At 44.3% G+C, this 19,901-nt stretch overlaps 2 protein-coding genes across 2 annotated transcripts; one reads left to right on the top strand and one right to left on the bottom strand.

Moving 5' to 3' along the window:
• Positions 1–11,230: 11,230 nt before the first annotated feature.
• On the bottom strand, positions 11,231–12,469 carry LOC124986290 (sperm motility kinase 2B-like). The gene has a single exon (XM_047554708.1). The coding sequence runs from the start codon at positions 12,467–12,469 to the stop codon at positions 11,231–11,233; it is 1,239 nt and encodes a 412-aa protein (XP_047410664.1).
• Positions 12,470–17,261: 4,792 nt separating this feature from the next.
• On the top strand, positions 17,262–18,686 carry LOC124986289 (sperm motility kinase 2B-like). Its single transcript, XM_047554707.1, has one exon. It carries the CDS (start codon positions 17,262–17,264, stop codon positions 18,684–18,686), a length of 1,425 nt encoding a protein of 474 aa, XP_047410663.1.
• The last annotated feature ends 1,215 nt before the right edge of the window (positions 18,687–19,901 follow it).

The raw sequence follows: 19,901 nt of genomic DNA, 5'->3' as shown, positions 1-19,901 counted from the left end.
ATATAATTTATGCTTTGAAGATTTTATTGACATGTGACCAAACAATTAATTTTGAAATTATCAATTGACAAAAACGGTGTGATTTTTCTTGTGTGTAAATGTTGAATTAAATGTATGAGGTTACCTTTGATTTGCATGCGAATTAGCTCATTGGAGGAGAGTAAGATGGCCAACAGCAGTGCTCAATGCTCGCCTTCTCCTCCACGAAGAACCAGAACAACAGACTAAGAGCTGCACTTTGAGGTGAGTGGCACTGAAACCCAACAAAGGAGAGATAGGGATCTGATGGCACGGAACGCGGAGTAAAGCACAAGGACAAGCTTGACGCTGGTAGCCTGGCTTGGAGGACCCCTGACTGCCGGGAAAGGGTGAAAGATAGACTTCTAGCAGGACCCTTGCCGCGGATAGCAGCAACTTTGATACAGACACTGGCAACCTTAGTGACCGGAGGGACTGGATTAGAGCCCATCTAATGAGGCTTCCGGAATCAGTTGCATAGCTTTGCTCCAGAGAAGGAGCAGGTACTGTCTCTCCATCAACCCCAGACTCCAGACTGCTGCAGTGGAGGCAGCACATTAGAGGCGGAGTATTTTTTATAATATGTGGAAGCTAGTCCAAAATAAGAGAAAAAAAGAAATAAATAAAAGGAAGAAAAGGAGGAATTCAATCACAATTGAAAGAAAGATCAGAGGAATAGAGGAAGGGGATTCAGGGGGAGGGAGGAGGGATGGGATAAGGGAAGAACAGTGGAATAAATTGGACCTCTTTCCTAAGTACATATATGAATATCCTACAGTGGACTTCATTATTATGTGTATCATAAGGCACTAATTAAATATATACATATATTTCCTTTTATATATAAGGAAATAACAGAAGGATCATTAGTGCAGGGGATGGAATGGGGGAGAGAGGAAGGGAGGGAAAAGAGAAGTACTGAGGACTGAATTAGAGCAAATTATATTCCATCCTTTAATAATCATGTGAAAATGAATCCTAATATTATGTAAAACTAAAAGGAAGAAATAAACACTAACACACAAAAGATCGTTCACCATGATCAAGCAAGATTTATCTCACAAATGGCAGGGTGCTTCAACCTACTCAAATCAATAAACATGACATCGTTGTCATATATTTCTTCCTGATTTCAAGACATACTGCAGAGTCAAAGTAACCAAAGCAGCATGGTATCAGAATAAAAACAGGCACAGAGAACAAAGGAACATAAGGTAGTGCCCAGAAACAAATTCTCAGGTCTATAGCCCACTGATTCTCAACAAAGGTGCTAAAAACACCTTTGGAGTGAAAGGATATTGGAGAAAAGAAACTCTCTGCAACAAATGGTGCTTTGAAAACCAGATCTCCACACACAAAAGATTGATATTTGACCCTCTCTCATCCTATAGAAAAAAGTAAATATGTCTTCCTGGATCATCCTTCTTGCTCTCTGTTTCCCAGAATGCCATGATCTGAGTACCCTGCTGAGAGATGTTCCATCTCAGTTCAGGTCGAGAGTGATGTAACTCGTCCACCACGGACTGAACCTCTGAAACTATGAGCCCAAATAAACTTTTCCTCCTCCTTCCTGAGTTGTTCTTGTGTGGTCCTTTGGTCATAGCCAACAAAAGTTGACTAACACAGCTGTCATAAGTGGAAGCTAAAAACTGTTGATCTGAATATTGAATAGTGATAATGAGAGGTTGGGAAGTGTTAAGTGAGAAAGACAGGCTGGATAATGGGTATTGACATTCCATTAACTAAAAGGAATAATTTATCCCTCAGCACAGAGAGATAACTATAGTTTAAAATAACTTACCATATGCTTTTTTGAATCTAGAAGAGAGGAACTTGAAGGCTCCAAACAAAAAGAAATTGATAAAGAAAGGGAAATGGTAATTTCCCTGATCTGGTCAGTGTATGCTACATGAATGTTTTGAAATATCACACTGCCTATCACTAATACATACAATTAATAAATGTGAATCAAAATAAAATACTTAGAAAAATTTGAATCTTTCATAATTCTAAACATTTGATTTGAAGAATTAGAGAAATGTTTTGCAAAATGTTATATATTTTGATACAATTTTAGCCCACAAAGTTTCTCAACAATTACAGTTTCATTGCCAATGGTTCTCTATAGTAAATAAACTAATCAACTTTGTCATATTTAATGCCTCTAGTCTTGGATTCCATATCCTCTGTCATTGTGGATGTTTAGTAAAGTCTCCATCAATGGTCTTAGGGTTTCAACTAAAAGAGTCTGACAGAAAAGATACTCTGACTTCTGAGCTAGGTCACAAAAATCCATGTAGCATTTACCTTGTTTCTTAAAATGTTTGCTTTAGGAACTCTCCATCTTATAACCAACCATCCTACTGCCAGAAGCCCAAGCCATATGGGGAGACCATACATCTGTTCACCAGTAGACAATCCTGGTTCATCCCAGCCTCTCAGACATGTAAACCTATGATCTGCAGGTGGTTGGTCCCAGTGTATGAATTACTTGCAGTCATTCAGATCTGAATGCTTATGCCTCCTCAAAATTCATATATTTGGATTTTGGGGGGAGGCAGTTCAATCATAAAGGTGAAACTCTCAGGAATGGAATTGATTCCTTTACAAAAAGAGGTCAGAGTGCTAGCTGTGCTTTTATTTGCTATTAGGATTCCAAGAAAGCCTGAAAGAAGGACTGCCCCAGAACTAACTATACTGGTAGCCTGATTCAGACTTCTAAATTTCTCTCATTGATAAACCAACCAACTTATGGCATTTTGTTTCAAAAGCCTGAACAGACAAAGAAACAAGATCTTTCCATGGCTGGGAAGACATCATGGAAAAAATATGAGTCAGAATCTGTTCTCCTTTATAATTCCTGAGCTTAGGATCTGCAAAAGTATTTCCTGTTTATGCTGCTAAGTTTGGGTGGTTTGTTATGCATTAATGGTAACCCGTATAGGCCCTAATCTCTAGGACCCTGCTTGAATTCATTCTCCACCTGTCCTAAAAATACCATCTGTGCTTCCCAGATTCCAACAGTAACTTATGCTACTGTTACATCCGCAGTGACGGGTGGTAAGGTGGTCATGGACATAGAGACAGTGCAGGTGGGCGTGGGGTAGCCCTTGACCTTTCACGGTATTCTACTTTCAGAGAGGATATAATCAATATAGGTAAAATTACTTCTAAGTTCAAGAATTGTTAAATAGCATGGAAACCATTAATTACTTGAAGGTTATAAGAGCTTTCTTTCAAACTCCAGAGGGCCAATTTTCATTAAGATTTATGATTTTTTTTCTTTCCCCTGGCAGTTTAGAGTCTTTTAGACTCATTTCTCTTTTTTTAATCAATGGTAGTATTTTAAATGTTCTTTCAATACTATTCAACTAGATATTAAAACATAATTATCATAGAATTTTATATAACAAATTCTTATAAACTACACTTTCTTGTTCTCAGTATTTTATTTAAACACTTGTTTTATTTATTTAAAGAATTCATTATTTTATTATTTCTATTATTTATGTGGTTTCCTGATTTTCTTCTCCTCTTACATTTAATAATTTGCATTGCTTATTTCCTTGGGATTATTTTACTATGCTTTATGATATCATGTTGTTTTTTTTTTTTTTTCATTATCTTACCTTCCCTACCCCACAAACAAACAAATAAATCCAGTATTCTGACATGGCTCTTCTCTAATTTTTCTGTTATTGTTTAAGATTATTTTCAATATTTTTGCTTATATATTCTCTTTGTTTTGCATCAATTTTGCAAGGCTATATGACTGTTTGGGGAAAGTTATTTCTGAGCTTTTGCTCCACCAGCTCTGTAGATACGAAACCCAGGCTGAGTGCAGGAAGTTTGTTCTTGCTGGCTGTACTTGGGGTTCTTGGATGACCTGCTGAAGTTGTACATGTGTGTGGTCATGCACTGGGAATAAACGCCTCCTGCTACAGATCTGTTCGCCCAAGTGGTCACAGATCTTTAGGGGATAAAGTGATGCTTACTTAGGATTGTTTATCACTCACCTCCTGGTGACACAAAGGTGTCCTTCTCAGGAGCCTTCCTTTGCAGTGGTAGTAGTCTGAAGGAGCATCACAGCCTGAGATAGCCATCCCGCTTGAACTGGATATTTTCATGCCAACTTTTCTCCAAGATACTCTCAAATAATCTTTGCAGATTGAACACCACTGTGCTCCCAAGACATGAGTAGAGATCCTGAAGGATCACTTAATCCAATATTAAACCCAGAAGCACTCTTTCAAGAGAGTTTACACAGCTGTTTAATAGAACACATTGGCCTCAGACAATAGTTTAAGATGAGACTGCTTTATAAATTAAGCACCAGAGAGTGTTTGGAAAAGTAAAATAAGTTCCCAACACAGCTCACATCTCAAGACTAACACCTTACTGTTGCAGAATCAGTCTCTCAGGAATTGGACTGTTGTAACAGAGGGACATTTGAGGACAACCTCAGGGGCTATAGAGAGGTGGCCAGAGTGGTAATACTGGAGCCAGAGAGTACTTGAGATCACGTGGACAGAGTCAGGGTCACCACAGACATAGAGAAAAACATAGCAACAGAAATACAATGAACAGTGACAGAAAGAGTTAATTAAGCATCCTGGAATCCATAACAAAGCCTTTTAGCAACTGAATGGATGAAACATGCCATTAATCTAGGTCTGATTGGGTTAAGGTTAGGGTAACCTTAGTGTCTGCAGGGAAAAGGGATGTAAAGGTCAAGGTCAAGTGTAATACTCTACTTGCCCCAGACTCCTAATTCTTAGCAGAACTTTGATTTCTCTAGAACTGTGTTGTCCACAGGCCACTAAACTTTTATGACTAAATATAAATCCATTAAGACTAAAAAGATAGTTTACAATTTAGTTCCCCAGTCTCACTAGCCACATTTTAAAGATTATATAGCCACAGGTGTTTAGTGGTTATTTTTGTGTGTACAGCACACAATGAAGATTACCACAATATAACTTGTATTCTTTCCATTTTAAATTATTGATGATTTCCACAAAAAGTAAGCTCATATACAAAATGTTTGTTGTTTTCAAAGTTATTATTTATAAGAAATACTATAGCATTAAACAATGCTATAACACTTGTTGGCTATTCAAAGACATCCCTGTGGGTTGTTTTGACTGTGCACCACACAAAGATAAGGTATTTATATTATAGATGGGGGGAAATAGTACATGTGTTCAGTAAGCAGATAACAGAAAAGGTGATTTTTCTGTGTAAATCATGAAATTGGGACAAATTTTTGGTCCATAAGTAAAAGTGAAGGATAGCCTCTCATTTGTACAAAAGGTCAGTAAGGACCAAAACTGTACATATAATAGACTTTTTGAATAGGTAGATGATACACAGATTTTGGGTCCCTATCCTAGAGGATGAAATCTAATAATAGCAATGGCATAAAATAATTTTACCCTGAAGAGTGACATGATGGTATAAAGGCAAAGAAAGCCTGTGAACTAGGACTTCATGCCCTGCACTGCTAATCAAGGGCTTAAGTTGTGTGAGATGGGGATGGGGAGTTATCAGCACCATCTAGGATAGAACAGTTTGGGTCCAATCCAGTCAGACATGAGAAAAGCTCATGAGCTCTCCATTCAGCCAACAGGTAATACATTCTCAAGCCTGTGACTCTGTTCATCATTGAGGTGTGTCTGATTGCCATTATCATCAACAGTTCTGAAACACACAATGACTAATCAGTTTTCATTAGACAACAGTGCATCCTATTTATTTTGATGTGATTTGAAGCTTAATCAATAGAGTCCATGAAATGGCAAAATGCAATTTGGAATCAAAATGAAGTGGACAATAATCTGGACTCTTTCTCATTTTGAACATGAGGAGATAGCTTCACATGAACATCTTATCAATTCCCATATTTATAAAATGGTATTTATTACACCAGGTTAAATTTCTTCCACAAGTCTAGGAAGGATTATTTTGTCCATTTGTGTAAAAGCTCTAGAACAATTTTTATCATGCAAAGGAAAAAATGGTGAGCATTTTATTACCCTTTCTCATTCTTAAAATTATAAAGAAGACTTTGATGCCCTTCAGAAAGAGCCAGAAAAGAAAATAAAAGAAGAGATGTTCAGAAAGAACAATAAAAAGTAAAGTAGTTGGTATGCATTGAAATTTTACAGGTAAGAGGTCCATGCTAAATGATTTGCAATTTGTTATAACAAGAAGTTTGGCATCATATTCTATTCAGCTTCTTACTCCCCAGCTGAGCTCCCCACCCTCATTAGTCCAAGGATCCCTCTCTCAGGAGGAATTCAGTCACTTCGAGAATGCTAGTGTACAGAAGAAAGTTTAAATATTTCCATCTGCAATAGAGTTTTCATAATCCTGTCCACAGCCATTTCTTAATGTTTCCCCCAATCTTTCCCTAATCTTTTAAAGGAATATTAAATGAATGTAGTGAAGATTATCATGGCACACTGAGAGGAAGAGAGAAAATGGATGTATGTCTAGGGACAACTAGCTATGTTGAATGCAGTATCAAGGGTCAGTTCAGAATGCTGAAAGGGGGAAGTTTACATTTACAAAGACACATTATTTTATTTATTTATTTATTTATTTATTTATTTATTTTTTGGCAGAGGTGTGGGTACTGGGGATTGAACTCAGGGGCTCTCAACCACTGAGCTACATCCCCAGTCCTATTTTGTATTTTATTTAGAGACAGGGTCTCACAGAGTTGCTTAGTTCCTAGCTTTTGCTGAGGCTGACTTTGAACTCGTGAGCCTCTTGCCTCAGCCTCCCAAACTGCTGGGATTATCAGCATGCACCTCCTCACCCAGCCTCCAATGACATATTTCATTAATGTGATGATTTTGTTGTGAGATGGTTCTGAACATTCCATGTTTCTCTGACATACTGATATGACCTAAATTCATAATATATCTCAAGAATGATAATTTCTCTTTATTTATAGAGGAAAAGGAAAGTTAAGGATGCTAAATATCACAGAGCATATCAGACAGAGTTTCTGGGATAAAAGTGGCCTGGACTGTAAGAATTAAATTGAGAGGAGGCAAAGGATGGTTAGTTGATTATCAAAAAAAAAAAAAGGAAATGGGTAGATAGCATTTCCCCATCAAATGGTTGCTAACACCTCCAGGAGAGGGGAAGGACCACACTTTCCAACAAAAGCAATCACCCACTGGAAAGCTCTTTTTCTGCCTTTTGGTCTTTTCCTGTCTTTTAGTGATATAGGGACTGAGTGCTTCCCTGTAGGCTGTCAGCTGTAGCCAGAAACCTTGTGCTCACCTGGATTCACATCATCTCATCCACTGGCCCCAAGTGTCTTACCATGTAAAAGAAAAAGAATGTCACAACCATCTCCACTCCCATGGAGCCACCCAGCAGCAGTTGGCAGATCCAGTGTAATCTTCTTTTGTGTTGCTCAGGATAGAGTAGCACCTTTAGCTAAACTTCATAAAAGTCACTCCACATTTATTGAGTCCTTATTATGTTTTACACATTAGACACACTACACACCTTAGAAGATGGAAAGACCTCCTATGCTCCTGGATAGGCAAAACTAATATTGTTAAAATGGTCATTTTACTAAAAGCATTATGCAAATTTAATGTGATTCCTATAAAATCCCAATGATATTCTTCATAGAACTAGAAAAAGCAATCGTGAAATTCATTTGGAAAAATAAGAGACTCAGAATAGCCAAAACAATCCTTAGCAAGAAAGGTGAAGTAGGAGGCATCACAGTACTAGACTTCAAACTATACTACAGAGCTATAGTAACAAAAACAGCATGGTATTGGCACCAAAACAGACACATAGACCAATGGTACAGAATACAAGACACAGAGACAAACCCACATAAATACAGTTACCTCATATGAGACAAAGGCACCAAAAACATTCCTTGGAGATAGATAGCCTATTCCACAAATGGTGCTGGAAAAGTAGAAAGTCACATGTAACAAAATGAAACTAAACTTTTATCTCTCACCCCACATTTAACTCAACTTAAAGTGGATCAGACTTAGGCACGAGAACTAAGACCTGGCACCAACTAAAAGAAACCCAAACCTTCACCATGTTGACCTAGAATCTGACTTCCTAGGCAAGACCCCTAAAGTGCAAGAAGTAAAATCGAGAATCAATAGTGGAATGGATTGAAACTAAAAAGTTTCTTCTCAGCAAAAGAAATAATTGATAATGTGAAGAGAGAGCCCACACATTGGGAGAAAATCTTTATGACATGCACCTTAGATAAAGCATTAATCTCTAGGATATATAAAGAACACAAAAATAATCCAATCAATAAATAGGCTAAAACTGAGCAGACATTTCATAGAAGATTTATGATTGATCAACAAATATATGAAAAATGTTCAACATCTCTAGTAATTAGAGAAATGCAAATCAAAACTAAGATTTCACCTCACTCCAATCAGAATGGCAATTATCAAGAATACAAGCAACAGTAAATATTCGTGAGGATGTGGGGGAAAAAGTACACTCACACATTGCTGGTGGGACGGCAAATTAGTGCAACCACTGTGGAAAGCAGCATGAAGATTCCTGAGAATACTTGGAATGGAATCACTCATTTGACCCAGTAATCCCACTCCTAGGTTTATACCCAGAGGACTTAAAAGCAGCATACTACAGTGACGTAGCCACATCAATGTTTACATCAGCTCAACTCACAAGAGCTAAACTATGGAACCAACCTAGGTGCCCCTCAACAGATGAAAGAATAAAGAAAATGTGATATATATTATTACTCAACTTTGAAGAAGAATGAAATTATGGCATTTGCTGGTAAATGGATTGGGGGTTGGAGAATATCATGCTAAAAAAAATAAGTCAGACCCAAAAAACCAAAGGACAAATGTTTTCTCTTATATATGGATACTAATTCACAATGGAGGGAGGGTGCTGGGGAAGAATAGAGTTACTTTATATTAGGAAGAGGGGAGTGAAAAGAGGGAAAGGGAAGGATTGTAGTGTGAAAGACATTATTACGCATATATACATACAACTGACTGCATGACCAATAAGAACCTACAATATGTACAATCAGAACAATGAGAAATTATACTGCACTTATGTATAATTTAATAAAGTGCATAAATGCATTCTACTCTTATGTGTAACTAATTATAACATAAAAATAAAAAAACATGTAAGTTGGAGTAAAACCAATTTGAAGTAAAAGCAACATTTCCCAAAAATAAAAACTACAAAAACTAATATGATTGCAGCTATATTTTACATGTTAAGAGCTATTTTCTGGACAAATTTAATTGGAGAAAGTCTGTTACATGAACATGATAATACTTATTTTTTAACTCTTGATACTTACAAATAATACATATGGTTAACACAGCATAATAGTGTATTTTTAATACAAAACATTTTTCTTGGCTTGAGGTGAAAAAGGGCAAACTATTAAAATGACACACCGCACATCTTTTTTCTGACCACTAAAGAGAAGGGCAGGAAGAACCTGTCAGATACGAGATGCCAGGGCTGGAAGGTGCAGGAATTCTCCTGTCCTAACCTGAGCATTTCTGTGTCCAGTTCACCGTATAAAATCCAGTGTCAACAGAACCCAAAGTAAAAGTGATTCCACGTGGCTGCACTATACTTTTATGTAAGTAGCATCCCTGAGATTTCATATCTCCACTCCCCAAATCCAAAGTATTCACTCTCTACAAGCTTCAACTGGGACCAGGAGAAGCTATTGGGTGGGGAGGCTGCACGGCATGCGGTGAGGCAACCAGCCACTGCTGCAGCCAGGCCCACCCGTGCCACTGGCCCAGCCCGCCCTTCCCTGCACATGGGATTCTGGAGATGAAGCCACAGAACACTCTGCAGTCTCCAGTGCCTTGCCAGGAGTATCTCCTCCAACAGTAGCAACATATCTTCCCACACACCAGGGAAAGTTTTCATTCTGGCCACAGTGACCAGCTCAAAGTGAAGCAAGTTGACACTGGTTCAGGGGAGCATCTCCACCTTGCCGGAGTCTAAATTTATGGCTTAAGTCAAGTGAGTCCCCATCTACCCTGGCTCAAGGGGAGCAAGTATATACAGTGAGCAGTAGAGGGCGCCACAGTGGTCCAGGCCTTGGACACGACCGCTGCTGGGTTTGGGCCCTGCCCTTGAAGCCACAATTGGGCACAGGCAGTGTAGAAATAGGGGATCCCGTCAAATGGAGGAAATGGAGGCCAAGTTGGAGACTGCCCCTGTCAAGGATCTCCAGAGCCCGTTGATTACCAAATTTACCTGCACTTGTCAGGGACTACAGGCAAAGAGCTGCTAGTTAATGCTCCCTGGGCCCTTGCCTGGCTGAATCACTTTGGCCTTCCCCCTGCCATCTGCTGCTCACCTTTCTGCTATGTCACCAGCGACTCCTGGGCCTACTCATGAAGGAAGGAAGGAAGGAGAGATAAAGAGGGAGAAAACTGGACAACAAGAGACCTTAACCTATAAAAGAAGTAGGGCATGGTCACTTCTTGGGACTCTAGAACGTCAGCCTCGGCCCCCTTCGCCCTCCCAGGAGAAGTCTGTATTACTACTACTTTTAAATAAAACCTGCGTAACATGCTTGCCTTGGCGCGCTTCTCTACTGTTCAGACTTCAACATTAGAGGGAGCAGAACTCGTCACCCATAAACGGCGGTATCCCCTGAGGCCTCCCTCTTGAAAACAACAAAGAAACAAACAATGAAAAATCCAAACTGCCTTTTTAAAATCTTTGAAACATCAATTTTATTACACACTTGAAAAAAAAAAACAAATTAAAAGTAAACTTCTCCCAAAGCATGGGAGAAAGAGCAGGGCAGGGGTACGCGTCCCAGGGCAAAGTCTCTGTGGTGTGTCCGCAGGTGGGGGCAGAGGAGTCTTCTGGTGGATGCAGATGCGCGGCCGCCTGAGTCCCAGCGCAGAAGCCTGAGCCGGTCGCACACCTCCTCCCACAGCAGGACGGCCAGCGCTCAGGCTCTCGGGCTGTCCCTAGGCTCTGTCAGTCTGCGCTGGGCATGCCCAGCGGAACCACTCTCGTCCTGGACGGTGGCCCACAGAAGCAGGGTGCGCAGCAGAGCTGCCTGAGGCAATGGGCGATCGTCCTCTTCACCCTCTTCCAACTCCCGCTGCCGTCCGGGGGTTGGCCCGCGGAGGGAGCTCGGGAGGAGGAGCGGCTGGGCACAGGGTCACGCTGGGAGGCTAGGCTGGGAGGGGGCGTGTCCTCGTGGAGGAAGCAGAGAGGGAGGGGCGGGCAGGCTGGCACCTCCAGCTGCCTTCCGCTGGGACCGCTGGGCCTCCCGGGGCTGCTGCCGCTCACAGGGCGAGGGAAGGGCAGGCTCAGTGGGAGACTTCTTGGGGCAGGGATCCGCAGGGCCAGGGCGCTGCTCGGGCCTCACCTGGAGTGCGCAGGCCGCCCCCTGGGTTCTGTGGCTCTGGAGGATGCGGTAGGTCGCCATCGCGTCGTTGAACTTGCCACTCGCCACAGACACCCAGGAGTCGTAGTGGTCAAAGCCCAGGCTGAGCATGGCTCTCAAGATTTCGGGGTCGGGGAGTTTGGGGAGTGCCTCACCACGAGGGCTGGGTGAAGCTTCCACGCCCTGGGTCAGCCACGGGTGCCCCAGCACCTGGTCTATGGTGGGCCTCTGCCTGGGGTCCATGGTGAGTATGTCACGGATGAGGCTCTTTGCGCCCTCGGAGACGTGCTGGGGAATGTCGTAGGTGCCCTGCCTGATGAGCTTCCTCACCTTCCTGTTGCTGCTTGCCAGAAAGGGGCATTTCCCTGTGAGCATGGCAAAGAGGAGGACACCCAGGCTCCAGATGTCAGCCGGGGGGCCCTCGAATTCCTTCCGACGGACGATTTCAGGGGCGACGTAGAGGAGAGTGCCCCAGAACCTCTTGAGCTTCTTCCCAGCTGTGAATCTGGTGCTCAGGCCAAAGTCGATGAGCTTGGCCTTGCCGCTGGCATCCACCACCACGTTGTCCGGCTTCAGGTCCATGTGCACGATCCCGTTCCTGTGGCAGTACTGCACGGCCCACACGATCTGCCGGAACAGTCTGCGGGCCTCCTCCTCCAGCATGCCATCAGTCCCCGGGATGAGGTCCCAAAGGTCGCCCGCACCTGCGTTCTCCATGATGAGGTAGATGTAGTCCTTGGTCTCGATGACCTGGAAGAGGTGGATCACATTCGGGTGGTCCAAGCCCGCCATCAGATCTGGTTCAGACAGGAAGGGGAGGTTCGAGGCTACTTTTGCCAAGACCTTCACCGCAACCTCTGTCCCAGTGAGGAGATGGCGGGCAAGTTTCACCTGGGCGAAACCCCCTGCCCCAATGTTCTGCAGGACCACATAGCGGTCCGCAAAGGCAGGCTCACACCAAGAGCTCTGCCCCCGCAGCGCTACACTGATCTCACTACCCTTGCCGCTCATCCTAATCCGGAACCAGGACGCTAGCTAGGAGCTAAAAAAAAAAATAATAAACCAAAACAAAAACCAAAACAAAACCCCAAAATACAAAAGCAAAAAAGATAAAGAAAAAGGAAAAAGAAACCCAAATCAAAAAACCCAATATCCAAAGACCACAACCACCAGCCACCAGCCGCCAACCACCGACCACCACAAAACGCTCTAACTATCTGGGAGTCCGACAGGTCACCACCAAGAGCTTCCTGTACTTATGGACAAAAAACCCAGCTGCGGCCACTCTCTTATATACCCGCAGTTTGAAATTCCCTCACAATGGCTCCTTGTGAGGTCAGAGCAAGAAATGACCCAGCCAAACCTGGGCATAATCCCTGCTGGTCATCTCACTTCAGGGCCTCCAGGACCATTCCCACTCTCATAGCAAGAATAAGAGGGGACTCTGGAAGGTTTTTTGCTTTAGTGGGTTATGGAGACTGATGTTTACTTGTTTAGAAATTAAAATTTGTCCGGTGCTTCTCTGGTCCTTTCCTTTTGTTGTTCTTTTTGGGTCCTTTGGTCACAGCTGTAGAATAGCTGATTAACACAATGTCTCACAGGTGTCCTTTAACCCCAAACATGTGTCTAAAAAATCTGAATTCACAGGAAACTGCTGCTCTTCCCCTGGTCCTGGGTATTTCCAGAAATCTCTTGCACTCTGCAAGAAAATAAGGCCAGTGGACAAGATCCTAAGACAAGGACTGCCATGGGGTAGATGGAGGTTTGGTGTGGGTCACTGCTCTCAGCATGCTTGCCCAATGGTGTCCAGTTATTCTGTGTCGAGCTGCTTTGCCCTGAACAGAGCATGGGTCTTGTTAACGTTCAGAACATCATGCAGGCTCCCTGCCACAGGTCAATCCAGTGCCAGGGTTCCTTTCTCAACATTGGCTTAATCCATGCTAAGCACTGGATTCAGGAACAGAGGTAGAGTTTTCTCACCTCCATGTCGCCAGCACATTCTGGGCATGATGGGGAGGCTAGAGATCTGATTTCTCACAGCAGTAGATAATATATGTCAATAAAAATGAGGCCCGAAGTGTTGTGGAATGAATCAAAGTAAGACTGAATTCCATAGGATTCTATGCCTCTGGTTCTAACCCTTCGAGGTGAGGGGATTTTAACATGACTGAAAAATTATTTTACAAGCCTCCCTTCAAGGTGTGAGGTTTATGTCTCCTTCCTGGAAACCTGGATAGCCTGGGAACTACTTCAAATTATAAAATAGGATGGAGGTGATCCTACGTGACCACCAACACTGTTACGACTAACAGGTAATGAAGTTTCTGCCTTGCCCACTGGAACCCTTGTGCTGGTACCACAAGCTGTCAAGTTATATGTTCAACTATCCTGAGGCTGCCACGTTCGGAGGGAGCACAACTACATGGAGAGGACTCATATATGCACGCTGACGGACAGTCCTGCTGAGCTCAGTGTGCAAGACACCTCAGCCCAGTTGCCAGACAGATGAATGATCCTCCCAATGAGTCTAGCCCCCAGTCATCAAGTTCCACTCAAGTCTTTGAGTCTTGCTAAATGAGATATCAGGCAGCATAAAGCAGAGGCAAACCATCCCCCCTGTACTCTGTCCTAATTTCTGACCCAGCAGAACCTGTAACCATGATTCAATTGGTATTTTTCACTAAGATTTGAGGCAGTTATTTAGCAATAGTATCCCAAACAGATTTTGATGAAAGAGGAAGCCCCTCCCACTCCCATAATGGAAAAGCTAATGTCCTTGAGAAAAAAGCATATAATTTATTTCAGGTTATGCCCAGTAATTTTTTTTAACATTTTAAGGCTTAGCTTTGTAACATAAAGTGGCAAGTTTTATGCAGAATGCATTTGCACTTTGGTTCTCTGCACAAATAAAACACATGTGAAACAATGTGTACATTTTTTCTATCATGAGAACAACAATAATCTATGTACAGTATTAAGATAGGTTGAGTGGAAATTTTTAGACACAAATGTTTCAGTATATGAAAATAAAGGAATTATATGCTGTAGACAATAGAAATACAGTTACAATTTATTATATGTATCATCCCTTTTCTAGACACTTTACATCCTCCCAGCTAGCCAGTCACCCAGCTGCCAACAAACTGAAACAGGGGCAAAAGACAGATAATTATAAAATAAATGTGCCTAACATCAAAAAAAAAATTGATAGTTGATTATCAAATAAAAGAAAATAAGTAGATAGCTATTCCACAGCACAGGTTGTTCACACCTCTAGGGGAAGGGAAGGATCAAATTTTCTAACAAAAGCAACAACTCCCTGGATCGCTCTTTTCTTGCCTCTCAGTCTTTTCCTGCCTTTTGGTCATACAGGTTTGAGAAAAAAGGAAAACCAAAATCTATAAAGGGGCAAGACATCCCCAGGTCCACAAGCACCAGCTCAGGGTCCCCTCTTCTCTGGAGTAGCCTTGCCCCTCCCCCCGCTCTTGCTCTCTCTCTGTCTCTTAAAAAATTTACTTTTTGCTTTTGCCTGACATTTCTTGGTTGTTTTATCTTCAACACCAGGGGAACAAAGACCAGATTTGGCTTTCAAGACTCATCTCACAACCATACATTTAACTGCTCATCCTTTCATCCTTCCTTCCTTCCATCCATCCATTCCTCCAACCACTTAGTAATCTGTCCATCCATCTACCTGTCCACCTATTCCCCTACACACTCAGTCAGAAAAATAAATAATTGACCAATATTAAGTAAAAAAGTCCTAGATTTTAATTTCTATTCTAGGTGCTGGGCATCAAAAATTAAATAAGGTCTAGTCCTTATTCTCACTTAGGATTGTTCATAAGCTAGGAGAAGTGCTTATAGATGAGAGTTTTGACATGTTCAGGACTTTGATATTTATCACAGCTCTTGGTTCAGTGGGCTTTGTGTCATTATAAGGAGATCAGGGCGGGACCCTGGTTCAGTTTGGCTTGTGTCCTTATAAGGAGATCAGGGAGGGACCCTGGATCAACTTGGTTTGTGCCCTTATAAGGAGGTCAGAGAGGGGCCCTGGGTCGGCTTGGCTTATGCCTCTATAAGGAGATCAGGGTGGGGCCCTTGGTTCAGTGTAGTTTGTGTCCCTATAAGGACAATGGGGGTACACGGGTTCAGTGTGCTTTATGTCCTTACAAGGGCAACAGCTAGGCCTCTGGTTCAGGAGGCCTTGTGTCCTTATAAGGAGAAAGGCACAAGCTTCGATTCAATGTGACTTGCTTCAGTATTTGATTATCTTCCCCCTATTAGTTCATGATTGTAATCACACATTTTAATTCCCTTACCTCTCAAATGGGGTGTGTTCTACAAGCATTTCTTTGTGGTTCCCATGGGGGTTCCATTTAATATGAGAAGGAGATGCCACTCTGGTGTCAATCTATAGCAACATGACTTCAGTAGTGTACAGATGTAGCTACTGTACCTCTGAGACACTTCCCCCTCACTTACTGATGTTAAAATGTTACATAAGGTATTTATTCCATACCATAGAATAAAATTGGGGTGTTTTGATACTTTATTCTCTTACATCTTATAGAAAACAGAAGTAGCACTAGTTTTTATAATGTGTCACAAATTAGCTTTACCAGGATCTTTTTTTCTCCTTCCAGATCTGAGATCTTATCAAATGTCCCTCAGGGCAATCTGAAGGACTCCCCTCACACAGGGCACATCTAGGGAGAACAACTCCCTGGGCTCTTGTTTACCCTGTGCTGTAGTTTGAATGTGTGTATCCCACCAAAATTCCTGTTGACAGTTCAGCCTCAGTGTAACAGGATTGAGAGCTAGTGAGGCCAGGAAGCCTTTGGGAAGGGATGTGCACATTAAGAGAGCTTCTCCAGCAAGTACAATGACTGGGTTTAGTTTCCAAACCATGTGTGGGCACATGGGCGAGTGCACACACACACACACACACACACACACACACACACACACAATCTATTTATCAAGCTGGTGCAGTGATGCATGCATGTGTTATATTTGCTCTTTTCTCTCTGTGATCAAAACACCCAACAAGAAAAACTTGGAGAGCAAAGGCTTCTCTGTGGCTTACAGTTCCAGAGGTCTCAGTTCCTAGGAAGCTAACTCCATTGCTTTGCCCAAGGTGAGGTAGTCCACCATGTGTCAAGGGCCCAATGGAAGAAAGCTGCTTTCTTCAGGGTAGCAAAGAAGTGGAAACCTAGGGTGTACATATGATGAGGTTTTTCAAAGCCACAAAGTGATTACTGATTTTTAGACACAAAAGGAAAAGATTGTGGAGGCACCCAACAAATTTTAATTTCTAAACAAGTAAACATCAGTCTCCATAACCCACTAAAGCAAAAAACCTTCCAGAGTCCCCTCTTATTCTTGCTATGAGAGTGGGAATGGTCCTGGAGGCCCTGAAGTGAGATGACCAGCAGGGATTATGCCCAGGTTTGGCTGGGTCATTTCTTGCTCTGACCTCACAAGGAGCCATTGTGAGGGAATTTCAAACTGCGGGTATATAAGAGAGTGGCCGCAGCTGGGTTTTTTGTCCATAAGTACAGGAAGCTCTTGGTGGTGACCTGTCGGACTCCCAGATAGTTAGAGCGTTTTGTGGTGGTCGGTGGTTGGCGGCTGGTGGCTGGTGGTTGTGGTCTTTGGATATTGGGTTTTTTGATTTGGGTTTCTTTTTCCTTTTCTTTATCTTTTTTGCTTTTGTATTTTGGGGTTTTGTTTTGGTTTTTGTTTTGGTTTATTATTTTTTTTTTTTAGCTCCTAGCTAGCGTCCTGGTTCCGGATTAGGATGAGCGGCAAGGGTAGTGAGATCAGTGTAGCGCTGCGGGGGCAGAGCTCTTGGTGTGAGCCTGCCTTTGCGGACCGCTATGTGGTCCTGCAGAACATTGGGGCAGGGGGTTTCGCCCAGGTGAAACTTGCCCGCCATCTCCTCACTGGGACAGAGGTTGCGGTGAAGGTCTTGGCAAAAGTAGCCTCGAACCTCCCCTTCCTGTCTGAACCAGATCTGATGGCGGGCTTGGACCACCCGAATGTGATCCACCTCTTCCAGGTCATCGAGACCAAGGACTACATCTACCTCATCATGGAGAACGCAGGTGCGGGCGACCTTTGGGACCTCATCCCGGGGACTGATGGCATGCTGGAGGAGGAGGCCCGCAGACTGTTCCGGCAGATCGTGTGGGCCGTGCAGTACTGCCACAGGAACGGGATCGTGCACATGGACCTGAAGCCGGACAACGTGGTGGTGGATGCCAGCGGCAAGGCCAAGCTCATCGACTTTGGCCTGAGCACCAGATTCACAGCTGGGAAGAAGCTCAAGAGGTTCTGGGGCACTCTCCTCTACGTCGCCCCTGAAATCGTCCGTCGGAAGGAATTCGAGGGCCCCCCGGCTGACATCTGGAGCCTGGGTGTCCTCCTCTTTGCCATGCTCACAGGGAAATGCCCCTTTCTGGCAAGCAGCAACAGGAAGGTGAGGAAGCTCATCAGGCAGGGCACCTACGACATTCCCCAGCACGTCTCCGAGGGCGCAAAGAGCCTCATCCGTGACATACTCACCATGGACCCCAGGCAGAGGCCCACCATAGACCAGGTGCTGGGGCACCCGTGGCTGACCCAGGGCGTGGAAGCTTCACCCAGCCCTCGTGGTGAGGCACTCCCCAAACTCCCCGACCCCGAAATCTTGAGAGCCATGCTCAGCCTGGGCTTTGACCACTACGACTCCTGGGTGTCTGTGGCGAGTGGCAAGTTCAACGACGCGATGGCGACCTACCGCATCCTCCAGAGCCACAGAACCCAGGGGGCGGCCTGCGCACTCCAGGTGAGGCCCGAGCAGCGCCCTGGCCCTGCGGATCCCTGCCCCAAGAAGTCTCCCACTGAGCCTGCCCTTCCCTCGCCCTGTGAGCGGCAGCAGCCCCGGGAGGCCCAGCGGTCCCAGCGGAAGGCAGCTGGAGGTGCCAGCCTGCCCGCCCTCCCTCTCTGCTTCCTCCACGAGGACACGCCCCCTCCCAGCCTAGCCTCCCAGCGTGACCCTGTGCCCAGCCGCTCCTCCTCCCGAGCTCCCTCCGCGGGCCAACCCCCGGACGGCAGCGGGAGTTGGAAGAGGGTGAAGAGGACGATCGCCCATTGCCTCAGGCAGCTCTGCTGCGCACCCTGCTTCTGTGGGCCACCGTCCAGGACGAGAGTGGTTCCGCTGGGCATGCCCAGCGCAGACTGACAGAGCCTAGGGACAGCCCGAGAGCCTGAGCGCTGGCCGTCCTGCTGTGGGAGGAGGTGTGCGACCGGCTCAGGCTTCTGCGCTGGGACTCAGGCGGCCGCGCATCTGCATCCACCAGAAGACTCCTCTGCCCCCACCTGCGGACACACCACAGAGACTTTGCCCTGGGACGCGTACCCCTGCCCTGCTCTTTCTCCCATGCTTTGGGAGAAGTTTACTTTTAATTTGTTTTTTTTTTTTTTTTTTCCAATTGTGTAATAAAATTGATGTTTCAAAGATTTTAAAAAGGCAGTTTGGATTTTTCATTGTTTGTTTCTTTGTTGTTTTCAAGAGGGAGGCCTCAGGGGATACCGCCGTTTATGGGTGACGAGTTCTGCTCCCTCTAATGTTGAAGTCTGAACAGTAGAGAAGCGCGCCAAGGCAAGCATGTTACGCAGGTTTTATTTAAAAGTAGTAGTAATACAGACTTCTCCTGGGAGGGCGAAGGGGGCCGAGGCTGACGTTCTAGAGTCCCAAGAAGTGACCGTGCCCTACTTCTTTTATAGGTTAAGGTCTCTTGTTGTCCAGTTTTTTCCCTCTTTATCTCTCCTTCCTTCCTTCCTTCATGAGTAGGCCCAGGAGTCGCTGGTGACATAGCAGAAAGGTGAGCAGCAGATGGCAGGGGGAAGGCCAAAGTGATTCAGCCAGGCAAGGGCCCAGGGGGCATTAACTAGCAGCTCTTTGCCTGTAGTGCCTGACAAGTGCAGGTAAATTTGGTAATCAACGGGCTCTGGAGATCCTTGACAGGGGCAGTCTCCAACTTGGCCTCCATTTCCTCCATTTGACGGGATCCCCTATTTCTACACTGCCTGTGCCCAATTCTGGCTTCAAGGGCAAGGCCCAAACCCAGCAGCGGTCGTGTCCAAGGCCTGGACCACTGTGGCGCCCTCTACTGCTCACTGTATATACTCGCTCCCCTTGAGCCAGGGTAGATGGGGACTCACTTGACTTAAGCCATAAATTTAGACTCCGGCAAGGTGGAGATGCTCCCCTGAACCAGTGTCAACTTGCTTCACTTTGAGTTGGTCACTGTGGTCAGAATGAAAACTTTCCCTGGTGTGTGGGAAGATGGGTTGCTACTGTTGGAGGAGATACTCCTGGCAAGGCACTGGAGACTGCAGAGTGTTCTGTGGCTTCATCTCCAGAATCCCATGTGCAGGGAAGGGCGGGCTGGGC

Source organism: Sciurus carolinensis, chromosome 6 (genome assembly GCF_902686445.1).
Source record: "Sciurus carolinensis chromosome 6, mSciCar1.2, whole genome shotgun sequence".
Classification (NCBI taxonomy): domain Eukaryota; kingdom Metazoa; phylum Chordata; class Mammalia; order Rodentia; family Sciuridae; genus Sciurus; species Sciurus carolinensis.
Note: the sequence above shows the minus strand (reverse complement) of the source record. Positions and strands in the feature narration are given on the sequence as shown.

What these genes read in the sequence shown, in the direction of transcription:
- LOC124986290 (XM_047554708.1), bottom strand. Translation starts at nt 12,469, where the DNA reads ATGAGCGGCAAGGGTAGTGAGATCAGTGTAGCGCTGCGGGGGCAGAGC.
- LOC124986289 (XM_047554707.1), top strand. Translation starts at nt 17,262, where the DNA reads ATGAGCGGCAAGGGTAGTGAGATCAGTGTAGCGCTGCGGGGGCAGAGC.